The 13,924-nt window shown below is 52.5% G+C and overlaps 1 protein-coding gene across 1 annotated transcript in view; it reads left to right on the forward strand.

Annotated features, from left to right (window-relative positions):
* Positions 1 to 1,808: 1,808 nt before the first annotated feature.
* SIM1 (SIM bHLH transcription factor 1) overlaps positions 1,809 to 13,924 on the forward strand; it is a gene marked incomplete at both ends in the record, with an annotated part of 39,454 nt that continues 27,338 nt past the window's right edge. The window contains 8 exons of the mRNA XM_079550016.1: positions 1,809 to 1,983; positions 9,747 to 9,829; positions 10,492 to 10,581; positions 10,686 to 10,794; positions 10,887 to 10,972; positions 11,770 to 11,969; positions 12,059 to 12,165; positions 12,803 to 12,950. Of these exons, the coding sequence (XP_079406142.1) occupies positions 1,809 to 1,983; positions 9,747 to 9,829; positions 10,492 to 10,581; positions 10,686 to 10,794; positions 10,887 to 10,972; positions 11,770 to 11,969; positions 12,059 to 12,165; positions 12,803 to 12,950 (998 nt within the window). The remainder of the gene's footprint in view (positions 1,984 to 9,746; positions 9,830 to 10,491; positions 10,582 to 10,685; positions 10,795 to 10,886; positions 10,973 to 11,769; positions 11,970 to 12,058; positions 12,166 to 12,802; positions 12,951 to 13,924) is intronic.

Consider the following 13,924-nt stretch of genomic DNA (forward strand, 5'->3'; position numbering starts at 1 on the left):
GCCTTCGGAAAGCACGGTGTCACCTTCTCCGCAACAGCGAGGGCTTTAAGAAGAGGAGGGCCGCATTTTTCCCCCTTTTTTCCCTTTTCATTACTTTTTATAATTTATCTCGAGTCCATACCTCTCCTAACTGCCCTGCGTTGTGTTTGTTTCACAGCGGGGTGGTCCGGCAAAGGGACGAGTGGTGCGTCCTGGCCGTGCGGACACCAGGAACAGCTGCTGGGCACTTTCCCGCACCATGCCGCTATTACCGCACGGTGCTATTCTGTTTCCTGAGGTAGGAGAGGTGCATTCGGTGCTGATAGATTATTTGTTTCTTTTTCTCTAGGACTAAGTGTTTTGTTTTGGTTTGGTTTTTTTCCCCGTCTAGCAGGAAAATCTCATAACCCCCCCCCCCAAAAAATAATAATAATAACAACAGAGAGAATTGCCTAAAGCACCTTTTTGTTTTAAATCTCCAGGGGCACTCCGTGGGGGGGGTTAGTGCGCGTCCCCGCACGCCTCCCCCGGGCGCGCCCCCGAGGGGTCAGAGGGCGGGAGCGCGCGAGGAGTAGGGGTGTGTGTCCGCTTCGGGGTGACGTCACCGCCCGCTTCACCAATGGTCGTCAGGGAGCGGGGAGCCGGCAGCCAATGGGAGGCGGGGCGGGTCCGTGAGTGGCATTAAGGGCGGGCTCGGCCGGGGCTGGGGGAGAAATGAAGTTGTGCTAAAAGGCTTTTAGCCGGAAAAGAAGTTATTAGGGCATTTCTCAGTTGCAATTAGGGCTTCTTCATTAAGCCCACCCCCACCCAGTATGTGAGAGGGAGAGCCGGGCAGCCGATAAAGGGGCGGGAGGCGGCAGCGCCCGGCTGCCCGCCGGCGTGGGGAGCCGCGACGGGCAACGACCGCGCCCCCGCTATTAATGAGCCAATTAAAGAGGGGTCCGCACCCTGGCACGGCTCGCTGCGGGCTGCCCTGCGAGGGGATACCAGGTAGGTGCAGGGGGCCCGGCCTCGGGGTGGGGGGCGCAAAGAGGTGCGAAGTGAGGTTGGGTGCTCCCGCCGGGGTGGGAGGAAATAGCGGCAAAACCCCAAAATTGGCTGGAAAAACGCACGAAGTAACTGCTGTGCCGGGCTGCGATCGGCAGTGAGTCCTGGCTCCGGCAGAGGAACCACGGGGGCAGCGGGATTAATGCAACAAGCAGGAAAAAATAAATAAATAAATAAAAAATAAACGAACAACGCAAGCAGAAAAAGGCACCTGGGCTAGGTTTTAAAAACTATGATGATGATTTCTGGAGGCCGCGGCGCTGAGTAGCGACTTGCTCACCCACCACCACCGCTCTTCTTCCCGCAGAGGCTCCTACGAAGCCGCCCGCGGAGGCCCCGTTCCGGCAGCGGATTGCGGGAGGATCGGGATTACCATGACCCGCTTCGAGGAGAGGCACTGTCCGCGATGAGCAGGAACAGAGGCCCAAAACACCTCGTTTGGCTGCTGCGTCGTGCCACGGGCTTGTAGTTTTTTTTTTTTCTTTTTCTTTTTTTTTTTTTTTTTCTTTTTTTTTTTTTTTTCCTGCAGTTGCTTGAGTCTCTGAGCTGCACTGGATAAATGCCTTTCCCCCCCGAGTGACTTTTCAGAGAATATTCGTTCTTTTGAAGAACACCACTCTGCTCTTCGGCACTTTGTTCCATTTCACCGAACGGTTTCTCTGGGCAGCGGCTGTTCTCTCTCCCGATGATCCGGGACATGAACTACAACTGAGCGCTCCCCTCCCACCTTTGGATGAAGCTCCGGAGCTTAAATTTTAGGAAGGAAGGGGGAAAAAAACACGATGAAAGAGAAGTCCAAAAATGCTGCCCGGACTAGGCGGGAGAAAGAAAACAGCGAATTTTATGAACTGGCTAAATTACTGCCCCTGCCCTCGGCCATCACCTCCCAGCTGGACAAAGCATCCATAATCAGGCTCACCACCAGCTACCTCAAGATGCGGGTGGTTTTCCCAGAAGGTAGGTGGGATGGCTCTCCCCTGTGCTCCCCTTCCCATCCAGGTGCTGCTTGGGCCGAACTCTGGGGGCCGAGTGCTTTCTGCTGCTACTTCTCCCTCCCGTGAATGTTGTCGCTCCGTTCATATGACAGTTCTGCTGGGGGCTGAGGGGCTTCTGTCAACGCAGGAGGTTTTCTGTTCTCGTCCATGCGGCGGGCATCGCCGCAAGGCAAATGGGGGCGATCCCCCCATTTATAGCTGTACGTGGGGGAGCTAATATATGGGTAAATATTTACATAAGCCTATGCAAAGTCCTAAAGCCTTAGGTGCGGTGTGCAGGTATAGGGTGCGCTCCCACAATTGATAAACCAAGCACAACGTATCGCATCGTAAACCCACTATATCCCGATCTGTGGATCGCTGAGGCCGTCTGAGAGCATTAATCGACCTCGGGAATTTTTCACAGAATGATTATATTCGGACGCGTCGACGCCCCATAACGATGCGAACAGAGGGCCTGCAGCGAGCTTCATTTTGACTCTCGCTGGGCAGAGCCGGCCGTCGCGTCCTCAGTTCCAGCTGTTCCTGGTGGCGCTGAGCCGCCTCTTGGGGTGCCTGGAGGGGCTCCAGTGAGAGTAGAGAGCTTGTTAAGGGACCGGGATGAAGTTCTGCTCGGCTCTCCGTGGCTCTCCGTCTGTCGCTTCTGTGAGATGCAGGGGAAAGAAAAAAATCAAAACGATTCTCGAAGCTTTTATTTAGATTGAGATGTTTTCTACCTGGAAGAGACGGTAGTGAGAGAGAAGACTGAGGGGCCAGATTTTTTTTTTTTTTTTAATGATTTATCTAAAAAAGCAAAATTAATCATTCGTTGAAATGTGTGGATACGTAAGAAACCCCGTAATACAGACTTTGCGTTTACTTCGGGTCTGTCGGTAATGCTTCATGAACCCAGAGCGGGTACGGAGACTGTCCTGGTTTGTTCTGTTTGTTTGTTTTGCTTTTAACCTGATTCAGACCGGGAAGGAGCGGTCTTAACTCGACTTTTTAAAGGTAAATATTCGCTCGGACCTGGAGGCGGGCCTCCCCCCCCCCTCCCCCTCAGCGCTGCGTGAGTACATAGAGCCAAAGCCATAGCAGTCACTTCCAACGTAGTGTATCTTGTAGCCGCTTCTTTAAGCAACGTTTGGTATCTCTGAGTAACTTAGAACCAAAGAATGGGATAAGAGGGAGTTGTAACACCTGAAACCTTTTTAAAAAAAAAAAGGGGGGGGGGGGGAGTGGAAGAAAAAGTTAAAATTCTCATGAAACCACGTTGCCTTTCTATGCGATCTATCTGCAAGGAAACTGAGCTGTCCTTTAATACTGTCAGCGCACACTTCATAAAAAGAAAGCTATGGCCAACTCCGCTGCCCGCGATGTTCCTAAAAGGATTATTAGCGGTGATCTGTCAGCTCCCGCCGTCTCAGCGGGCCGCCTTCCTGCGTGATTCCGAGAGGCTCTCGTCAATTACCGCCGCCGATGCAGCGGGGCTGTTTGATCAGACGAAGCATATGGTGTTGCTTGTAGGCTGCGAGTAATCACGGGCGGAGAAGAATGGCCGGGCCCCGTCCCGGGCGACAGCGCGGGATGCCTCAATGCCCCGGGGAGCCGTGCGGCGGGGGGCGCGGGGCCGGGGCCGGCAGCTGCGGCTTTGAGCAGGGAGGCGGAGAGTGGCGGCGGGACCTCCGCGGCCTCGCTACGGGGGAGCTGCGAATGGAAAGAAGCCGCCGCCGAGGGGGTGGCCCCGCGGTGCTGTCCGTGCTGGGGGGTCGGAGTGGTTCCGCAGGCACTTGCCAGTATGTGGGAGGCCCTCCCTCCCCGTTTGCTCTGGGCACGCAGAGACAGCCAGAACCTGCGGAAGGCGGTAGATACGGCAGGGGACGTTCTGTGTTTTTTCCCGGGGAGGGCAGAGCTGCGAGAGCTGGGGCGCAGCCCGGATCCGGCCGAGAGCGGAGAAGCGTGGGTTCGGCCGAGCGGTGCGGTTCCCCGGCGGCCCGCCCGGAGCTTCCCTGCACGGGGCCTGACTGGAAACGGTGGGAATAAATGCACAGAACGATGTAAGCTCCTCAGCGGAGGAAGCATCGGTGGGCGTCCGTCTGCGCGTTTGGACATTGAGGGGCTCATATGCAGGAAGGAGGAGGTTGGATGTCAGGGTCACTATGAAAACAGGAGGTTTCTGCCAGGGCCGTGCCTGCAGAGCCACGCAGCCGCTCAGCGCCTTTTGGTTTCCGTTTCACTGTCTGAAAATGCGATGCAAAGCGGTGGCACCGGATGAGCGCGGCTCTGAGGGAATGTAGTGCGGAGATTCAGCTGCAGCTTTGCGAGTCTCTCGAAGGAGTGCAGGACTTGACTCGGGCCCAGCACCCCATTGCCCTGCCCCAAACCTCTCGGGAAAACTGGCAAAGACGAAATGCGCCCCGTGGCTGCCGCCTGGCATGGGCCGGCTGCTGAAACTCCTCTGGCTCGGGAAGAGAGAGCCCGTTTTGCATGGGGTCGGCTTTGGGGAAGATAATGTGGAGAAGATCTGCTAGATAGCTGTGAACAGTGTAAAGAGCTTTTAAAAATATTTTTATTGAAGGGGAAAATAAAAGAAAGACAGAATGAGAAAAAGATAAATATCTTCCTGATGAATTCAGTCCTGTGTTAACGTTCATGTGGGAAAAAAACCTGACATTTCAGTGTAACAGTGAAGGCAACTAACGTAGCATCAAAACCTGATAGAAATAAATCCGGGGGCGAAAATAATTTCTTTACCTAAGGATACGATTCCTATAAGCAGCCCCGGTGTCCAAAAGTGAAGGCGGAAAAAAAAAAAAAAAAAAAAAAAAAAGTGACGCTCTGTATACACATATATTTAATTAAGGAATATTTCCAGGGTCCTGTTCCCCTCACCCGAACAAGCAGGGAAGGACTGTTTGCTTTTCTGTCCTGTGAAGACGGATCGCTCCCACGCAGAGGCGTTTGCTTTCCCAGACAAAATCAGCGTCCGCGTTTACGTGAACTTTTGCCTAACATTTCAATATTGAATCTCCTTATCTTGTTTTATTTTAAGGGGGGGACTGCGGGGGGGAGAAAAGCAGGAAAACAAAATCCATTTCCCACGTGGATAGGTGATTTAATGCTGTTTTTCTTGCTGCTAAGGGAAATGATTGAGCATTGGGTTTCAGCGGTGATTTCGTACAGAAGTTTTTCTCATTTAAGCCGCAGTTTACTCTGCGCGGTACCTCTCTGTGCTTAAGTCGAGTTTTGATGTGAACTTAACATGTGAAGTGCAGAACTGAACTCTCAGCACGAGAGCTGACAAAAGCACTTTAACGGGTGGATACAGTCAGATTTTCCTTACAAACCCCTCTCCCTCTGTTAGTGCACTGTTAGTGCTGAAGGACGTTTTCAACTTGTGTGTGAATAGCGTAAACCTACCCTTTCCTCCACTGTTCGTTCGGGTAAAGCGATATTTGCGTTTGCGTCTTCTCTAAAACCCAGAAGTATGGATGTTGCGCTCGAAAATTTGCCTTTTTTTTTTTTTTTTTTTTTTTTGGTCTTCCCCCTCCTCCGGTGTGGGCTCCGTTTTGTTTGCATTTAGGAGGGCAGCTCCATTACCCAAACGCTGCGAGTTCTCTCCAGTGTGGTGAATCGGTGCTACTTCCACGGCCGCTCCCCTAGCAGGGCCGTCTGTTCAGGCGGCAGAACTCTGCCTCCCTCTTACTGTTATTTTTCTAAAGGAAGCAGGGCGCTCACTTCTATCCGCTTCAAACGAACGCATCTGATTTACCGAGATAATAAATCTTGACGAAACCTCGCTAATGGCATCCGCAGGCATGAGCAGCTTTTTTTTTTTTTTTTTTTTTTTTCTTCTCCCTAAATGTCGCTGCTTCTGTTCCATCTGAACCCTCCGACGGCGACTCGCTCCCTCACGGAAGCCTCATTTGGCAGAGATTTGGAGTTATCATTAACCACCTCCTGTTAAATTAAGTGAGAAATCGGCCCGGCTGGGTGCTGGGAGGTGGCATAGCGAGGGCTGCTGAACGACACCGTTCTTCGAGGCAACCTCGCTGCCCCTCTGCCTTTGCAGGGAGGCTGTGACAAAAGCCGGAGGAAGTGCGCTCGGCCGGGGTGCTCCGAGGTCTCCCCGCTGCCTCAGGCGGCCTCCCAGGGGCCCCCAGAAGCCCGGATCCCCCTGTGGGAGGTTTGAGTTGGGCTCCATGCCGAGTGCTTTTGGAAGGGGGGGCGCCGATGGCCCTGCCGTTGTTTCCTCCACTGTGAATTCGGATCGCGCTGAGGCTGGGGTAATGGTGGTAGCCACTTGGAAACGCTGGCAAATCAACGCCAAGAAGATAAGAGCTCGCTTCTCCTGTCCTCCTCCCCTACCCCCCTTCTCGCCCCCCTTCACTCCCCCCGCAACGGACAGACAAAGAAGACTGTCGAGGTTGGGGTCGGGGCTGCGTTGCGGATGCTCACGGAGGGACTGGGAACCCCGAGACCCGCGGGGCTGTCCGCGCCTTTCAGAGCCTTCTGCCGCTTCGTCCCGGCCCAATTTGCAGTGATTGAGCGCAGCCCCGTTTGTTTGGGACTTAGGGGAGTTCGGCAACGATATCGCGATGCCAGCCGGTGCCTCCATTGGCTGCTGCCATGAGGGCTCGGAGCTACCCAGCGGGGCGGGGAGGCAATGCTCCCGCGGCACGGAACTGCGGCGTTGGCCGTGGGTCCGTCCGCGGAGGACGGCGTACCCGGCGCTGGGCGGGATGCGCACGGGGGAAGGAAGCCGCTTCCACCGGACTGCCCCGGTGCTGTCCTCCCACCAAAGAGAACGAGGAGATTTCTGCCACTTCCCTCACTTTTAAATGTGGGCAAACGGTGATTTCCCGTCGAGAAGTGCTGAAAAAGCTATGACTCAGCACTCGCAGACCGAACTGCACCAGCGCACGTTCAGCGCAGTTTGAGCGCAGCCTCAGAGCGCGCAGTTCAGTACCGGGCGTTGTTAGCAAACTGAGCAAAGCCTGTCCCTAATGCCGCTGCTATTTTGTTTTGTCATTTATTTATTTTCCTTTCTTCCTTTCTTCCTTTCTTTCTCCCTCCTCCCACCCCCCCAATGGAGGACATCTTCTAGGTCGAATTGTTTACCTTCTCAGGAAAAAAAAAAATCCTCGAGTGGAGGAGGTTGTTAGATGGGAGCCTATAATCTATATCTTGTTGAGAGTATAAAACTCATTCCGAAAGAAAAGCTCGATCCATTTATTTTTGCTTCTTGCAATAACACAGCTGGATGATGCCTTGAGCTTGCGCTGCACGATTGCTCATCATTCATTCGCTAAGAACCGGCCTAAATGGTGCCTGTGGGATTAGGTCAATTTTAGTGGATCTACTTCGCCTCATTTGGTTACTAATTGGTTTCTTGTTTTATAAATCGAAATCTCATTTTCAGGAAATTACAAAGCCCATGCAGCCAGTCCATTGAGGTAATCCGTGGGTCGGGAGTATTTAAATGGAAATGGTTCGACAATGCATCAAGTATTAAGCAACAGTAAAACTTCGCCTCTGTTTCCACATGAAATGTGAGCTCGCGAGCTCCTTAGATCCATAATAGATACATCGCTTCTAAGGCTACTTATGTAAATATGATAAACCGGACCCCGGCGGGGGAGGGGAGAAAGCAATTTTTATCTACAAAGGTTAATGTGGCATATCTTGGAAATCTTCCAAAATAGATTATGTTTTGCTTTGTCTTCGGCCACTTTAGCTGGGAAAATCCTTTGCCTAAAAACGGTTTAGTTATCCTTTCCCGCACAAAGCTGCTTGTTTCTATTCCAAAGCCATTATTCCGTTGGCTCTCCAAATTACAAGAGAATCTTTAGATCTTGTTTCCAGCGTAATCCTGAAGCAAAAGGGAGAGCTGATTTCCTTGTTTTGTTTTAAATAGACAATCAAAGGATTTGAGGAATTTTCTGCGGTAGGTCAAGTGCAAGATAGCTCAGTTTGCTCCCCCGATAAAAGGAAATTGGATGTTAAAGCGAACGGAGGGGAAAAAAAATAATAAAAGGGGAATACTAATGGAGAAGTTTTATCTTATAATCTCTAAAGGCAGTATTTAAAGGGCGTCGGGAGAGCCCGCCGATCTGGGTTTGTCAGTGAAGAGAAGTCGTCTCCGGTTAGAAAGTGCTGAAGCATCTGGGCAATGCGAAGTGTCTCCAGTGTTAGGATCGCCAGAAGCTGGCTCATGTAGACGAGTGAAAACGTTTAATTATGAAACATTAACAGCCGCGGCCAAACAGCGTGAGATTTCCACCCGAAGCATAACGAAGGGCTCAGTGCTCCGTGAAGAACGGCGTTCCCGAAAGAAGTTAACCTGTAATGTTGATGAGTTGTTCATTAACCCGCAGAGGTTGGGTTGTTTTCCCTTTTAGAAGGAGAGTAATTAGAAGCCGTAAACCCAGATTAATAAACAACTTAAATCCTAGGCGAAGAGCGCAGCTTTAGTCCAGAACAGGGGAAACTGTTATTCAGATTTCCCTTCCAGTGCGGGAAGCTCGCAAGGAGCGGCTTCGACAGGGCGTCCCGGAGCTCGGGGAAAGCAAAGATACTGCGGTTTCTCTTCTCCCTTTCCCTGGAAGCCGTGCGAGAAGTGTCAGCTCCTGACTGGCTTCGGTGGGGGTCGCCGGTGGGGGACAGATGTGCCCCCGGGCAGCCCCGCTGGGGAGGGCGGCAGAGCGATTGCACTTCGGGGGAGGGAGGAGAGTCCGGGGGTTGGGGACAACTTCACCGTGTCCCCGTTAATTGGCGCGGAGGAGTTAACGGGCAGGATCTTATCTCCCGCTGGCACTCGGCGAGGGATACACGCGGGCAGGGGCCGGGGCGCAGGGATGCTGCTGACTTCTGAGGGCCGTGGGTTAAGAAGAAGGGGGAAACGGTGAGAAGGCGGGCGAGGAAGGGGCATCTCAGGATGCCCTCTCTGTTCGCCACGCCCGGGTGTCGAGCCGAGGTGAGGGCGCTCGATACCAAGGGATGCCCGCTCTACCCGCTGCCACTTCGTGTGGAAATCCCCAGAGAAAGTGGGCTCGGTTTCCCAAGTCCGCGCTGTAGGAGCAGACCTTGCCTTCTCCTGCCGTCAATCAGCATTTCTGTACGTTTGTGGGGTTTTTTGTTTGTTTTGTTTGTTTTTCCTTCTTGTTTGATCCTTATTTAGTCGCGTAAGCTTAAAATGCCCCTTTCAAAATGATTTCGGCAACAGCATCGTTAAAAAGCACTGCCTATAAAAAGATTTACTCCGGCCGAGTAATTTTCCTGCAGCTCTTATTGCTCCTCACTTCGCATAAAACGAGCAGAGTCTGAAGCACAGGGCAGGTCCGTCCCAAGGCCGGGGGGAGGAGGGGGTTCTGGGAGGCAGCACACCCCCCTGGGCGCTCTCTTACGCGCTCCATGCAGCCAAAGGCCGCCCCGAGGGGCAGCTTTGTCGGGCACACCGTTTCGCCCAGGTCTTAGAAACCAACTTCCCCGTTAACCAAAAAAAAGGTGTTTATCTCCCACAGGAGTTAGATTTAAATAATAAAAAATCCACCAAAGAGGCTTTCCTGTACGAGGAAATCACATCCCCTTTTCTCAACGATTATATGTATACCTGTTTTAAAGCGAGTTCAAGCGAAAGTATAATAATAAAAAACAAATAAGTAGAAGAGGTTTACTCCAGCAGGCCAACAGGAGTGGGTTTGTCACCTCTTCACTTTCCTTTCTGTGTGTGTCTTAACTGAACAGGACTGGGAGAAGCCTGGGGCCACTCCAGCCGCACTAGCCCGCTGGATAACGTCGGACGGGAGCTGGGCTCGCATCTTTTGCAGGTACCACTCTGGGAACGACTGCTACGCGGTATTAACGATTAAAGAAACCAGTCCCTCTTCTGAGCTTTTAGTTGCCACCGTGACTAATTTTTAACCGTTCACGTGTTTAATTAAAAAAAAAAAAAAAAAAAAAAAAGTGGAAGGGGAGGGACGGGACGGACTCCTTTGCACAAACGCAGTTCAGGTAGAGGAAGGAATATTGGAATTACTGTATCCATGCTTTTGTGTGTGTGGGATCGTATGGGCTGTGACACGTCTTTAATAGATTGGGGGTCTCTTCTGCTGCCTCCGCACCCAGAAGCCCCATTTCCGTCTTCTGAAACGCACTTGACAAATCATCCCGTCCCACACAGACGTTATTCACTCTGCGGGGAGTCTTACACTCCCTTCGTTTGCTTAACAGGGGCTTAAATCCCGGGGAGTTAGAAACGGGGTGGCAGCGCTCGAAAATTATCGGGTAGTCATCAGCGGGAATCCTGAGGGATCACGGCTATAGAAGAGTCCTGCCCAGGGCTCCGTTTCCTTCCAGCTTTCTGAATAATCACAGCATGAAAGGGAATACGTCTTGACTAGAATAAACCCCTGGAGGACGGTACTTTAAGTGTCGGTCTGTCTGTGTCCATCTCTCTATCTGTTGCTCCCTCTGCCGACCCTTTCCCTAGACGCTGGACGGTTTCATATTCGTGGTGGCTCCGGATGGGAAGATCATGTACATCTCGGAGACAGCCTCTGTGCACCTGGGTCTGTCTCAGGTAGGCTGGGGGCCGGCGCGGGAGGCGACTGCGGAGAGGGCACCGGTGACTAACGCTCTCCTTCCTGCTCTTCCCCCCTTCATCCTCCTCCTCCTGTCTCACAGGTAGAGCTGACCGGCAACAGCATTTACGAGTACATCCACCCCGCCGACCACGACGAGATGACGGCTGTGCTTACGGCCCACCAGCCCTACCACTCCCACTTCGTGCAGGGTAAAGCGCGTCCCCCCTACATCGCATCGTCCCACGTGGACCTGGACTCTTTCCCTCGCCGCTCACCTCCCCTCTGCCTTCCCTCTCCTCAGAGTATGAGATCGAGAGGTCCTTTTTCCTACGGATGAAATGCGTACTGGCCAAGAGGAACGCGGGGCTGACCTGTGGGGGCTACAAGGTGGGTTTGGGGGGGTACAGCCCCGCCACGACACCGCGGGGTGGATGCGGATTGAGCTCCCTGGGCTGGCCCGGCTCGGCACTCTTTAATGTGGCACTGAGTGCCGCTTGCCACAGGGGCAGCCCTTCAGCGAGGGCTCGGCCGTTTCCCATTGCTCCGCACGAGGCTCCCGGCCGGGCACAGTCCAGTCTGTTCCCCGACCTTGAAGCGGGAGACGTTGTGACACGGTGTAGCGCAAGAAAAAGGAAATCTGTTGGAATAGCTCCAGGAAGAGAAGCTTAAAATAGACAGCTGAGGTTGGAAGTGCATAGCAGCAATATGCAGGGAGGAAACGTACCTAAAATCTATGCCTAAAGATGCATTCTGGATCGTGTCTGCTCTGTCTGTGTAATAGATACATCTTATCCATGTGACACACGCACACATGTAAACTCTCTCACACGCATCCACTCTTCATTACAGAGCTGTAACTGCCTTGGCACTTCCTCGTCTTCCCTTTGGAGAAGAATCATAAAAGCGTAGTTAGGAGGTGGTCCAAAAACCACTTAAGTCAGTGGAAAAAAAAAAAAAAAAAAAAAAAAGAAAGAAAAAGAAAAGAAAATCTTGTTGACTTTAGCGGGCTTGAGATGAGAGTTGAAGTTCTATATGAAAAAAAAAAAAAAAAAAAAAAAAAAAAAAAAAGCCCACCTCGCAACCCAAGAGAAAAGAGAAAGACCGGGGTGTGGGTAGGGGGAGATGGGGCCCCCGGGGCGGCGAAGTTCACAGCCCCCACGCCCAGCAGCCGTGTGTCCCTGCAGGTCATCCACTGCAGTGGCTACCTGAAGATCCGCCAGTACAGCCTGGACATGTCACCTTTCGATGGCTGCTACCAAAACGTCGGTTTGGTCGCCGTGGGCCACTCGCTGCCGCCCAGCGCCGTGACAGAGATCAAACTGCACAGCAACATGTTCATGTTCCGGGCTAGCCTGGACATGAAGCTCATCTTCCTAGACTCCAGGTAGTGCTGAGGCTGCTTCCAAATCGATTCCTCACCCCCTCCCCCGTTCCGGCCCCTCCCAACTGACGCAGGCTCCTCTGTCCTTGCAGGGTGGCTGAGCTCACCGGCTACGAGCCCCAGGATCTGATCGAGAAGACCCTTTACCATCACGTACACGGCTGTGACACCTTCCACCTGCGATGTGCACATCACTTGTGTAAGGATCTGCGCTCAGAAAACCTCACCTTGCCTTCTCCCTCCCCCAAAGGGCTTTGACTGTGTTAGGGTCCACCTCTGGGCTGGGGGAAGAATGGGCAGCACCGGTGGCGGGTGCAAACCCCTGTGCAAACCCTGGGTTTCAGTTCGCTTCGAATCCAGCTCAGGGAACAGCCTTTTTTCTTGCTCCGAAAAGGCTGTGCCAGTTCGAACACTTCTATCGAGTCTCACAAATTATATCTGCGTGGCTAAATTTGCTGCAGCGGTGAGCCTGCTTCAGAGAGCAGCCCTCTATTCTATTTCGATATCACGATGACATTAATACATGGATAGATGTATGAAAAAGGATATTAATTTCCGGTAAGTTTCCTTAAGGTGGACGTCAAGAGACAAGATAAAAACCCAAAGCCACATTCAGAAAATTCAATCTCGATGACGATATGGTTGGGTGTTGTGATCCTTCCGCCCTCATTCCCCCCCCCCCGGCCTTCCCGTTGTGTTTGTCCTCGATCTCCCCGAAAAGCCTTTGCGATAGCAAAGGGGGAGGGGATGCCCGAGGCTACCCTTTCCTCATCCCTTTGCCGCGCTTGATGCTCCGCAGCCCCCCTGAGCCCTTCTGTCCCCGCTCTGTCCCGCAGTGCTGGTGAAGGGCCAGGTGACCACCAAGTACTACCGCTTCCTGGCCAAGCACGGCGGCTGGGTGTGGGTACAGAGCTACGCCACCATCGTGCACAACAGCCGCTCGTCGCGCCCGCACTGCATCGTCAGCGTCAACTACGTCCTTACGTAAGTTCTCTCCGCGGGATGCGCTCGGCAGGGCGGGGTGGGCACCTGCCGCGGCCTCCGGCCCCGAGCCTCGACGACTGGAGGGGGGGGTTGGTTGTGACACACGCTGAGGAGCAGGGCGCTTAATCTACGTGAAGGCTTTCTTTGACTCTTCCCTTTCGAGAACGGAGATTTAGAGGTTTTGGCACCCGCAGATTTTCCTGCTCCCCCTTCCCTCTTTTTTTTTTTTTTTTTTTTTTTTTTTTTTTTTTTTTTTGGGTACAGTTTAAATACACCCAGCATTAAATAAAATTTAATGCAGCGTAAAAAAAGAAAAAAAAGAAAGAAAAGGTTTTCACGTACGGAGTTATTTATACTCAACAAACAGGACATCTGTTTTTCTTTTCAAAAATCTGGGGTTTGAAGTTCTTAATTTCATCCAGAGTCTCTATCAAAGCTCCGAGGTTTCTTTTTTGTTCTTGGAGAGCGATCCTTACAGGGAACCACAAAGAAAGTTGGTGATCAGAAGGGTCAGTGAAACTTAACAAAAATGAAGATAAAATGGAATAAAGAGGAAAAAAATAACAGAGGGACTGCTTAGATACTGCCTATCTCAACGTATCCCCTAGTATTTGGGGCTCACCGGGCAGGTCTCCGGCTGTGCTGCTTGCATCGAGGCACGTAGGGCGGGGTGATCTCTTATCTCTGAAGCATCTCCCCTGGCCGCAACGGCTCTGGAATGCACGGGCGAGCGGCCGGACCTTCCCAGAGCTGCGACAGAGGCAGCGCAGTGATGTCTCCTTTCTCGGGTCCGCGCAGCACAGGTGGCGATCGGTTTGGTGGCCGCTCAACCGAAATGCAGCGGCTGCTTATGTTAAGTCTGAGCACCTGCACGAGGAGCTGCAGGGCAAGAGGTCAGTGCACGGTAATGCTAGGAACCTAAAGGCAGCTGACGTACTAGTTTGACTTTCTGCCAGCAATTCTACGTGCTTTTC

This window comes from Tetrao urogallus (genome assembly GCF_951394365.1).
Source record: "Tetrao urogallus genome assembly, chromosome: 2".
NCBI lineage: Eukaryota > Metazoa > Chordata > Aves > Galliformes > Phasianidae > Tetrao > Tetrao urogallus.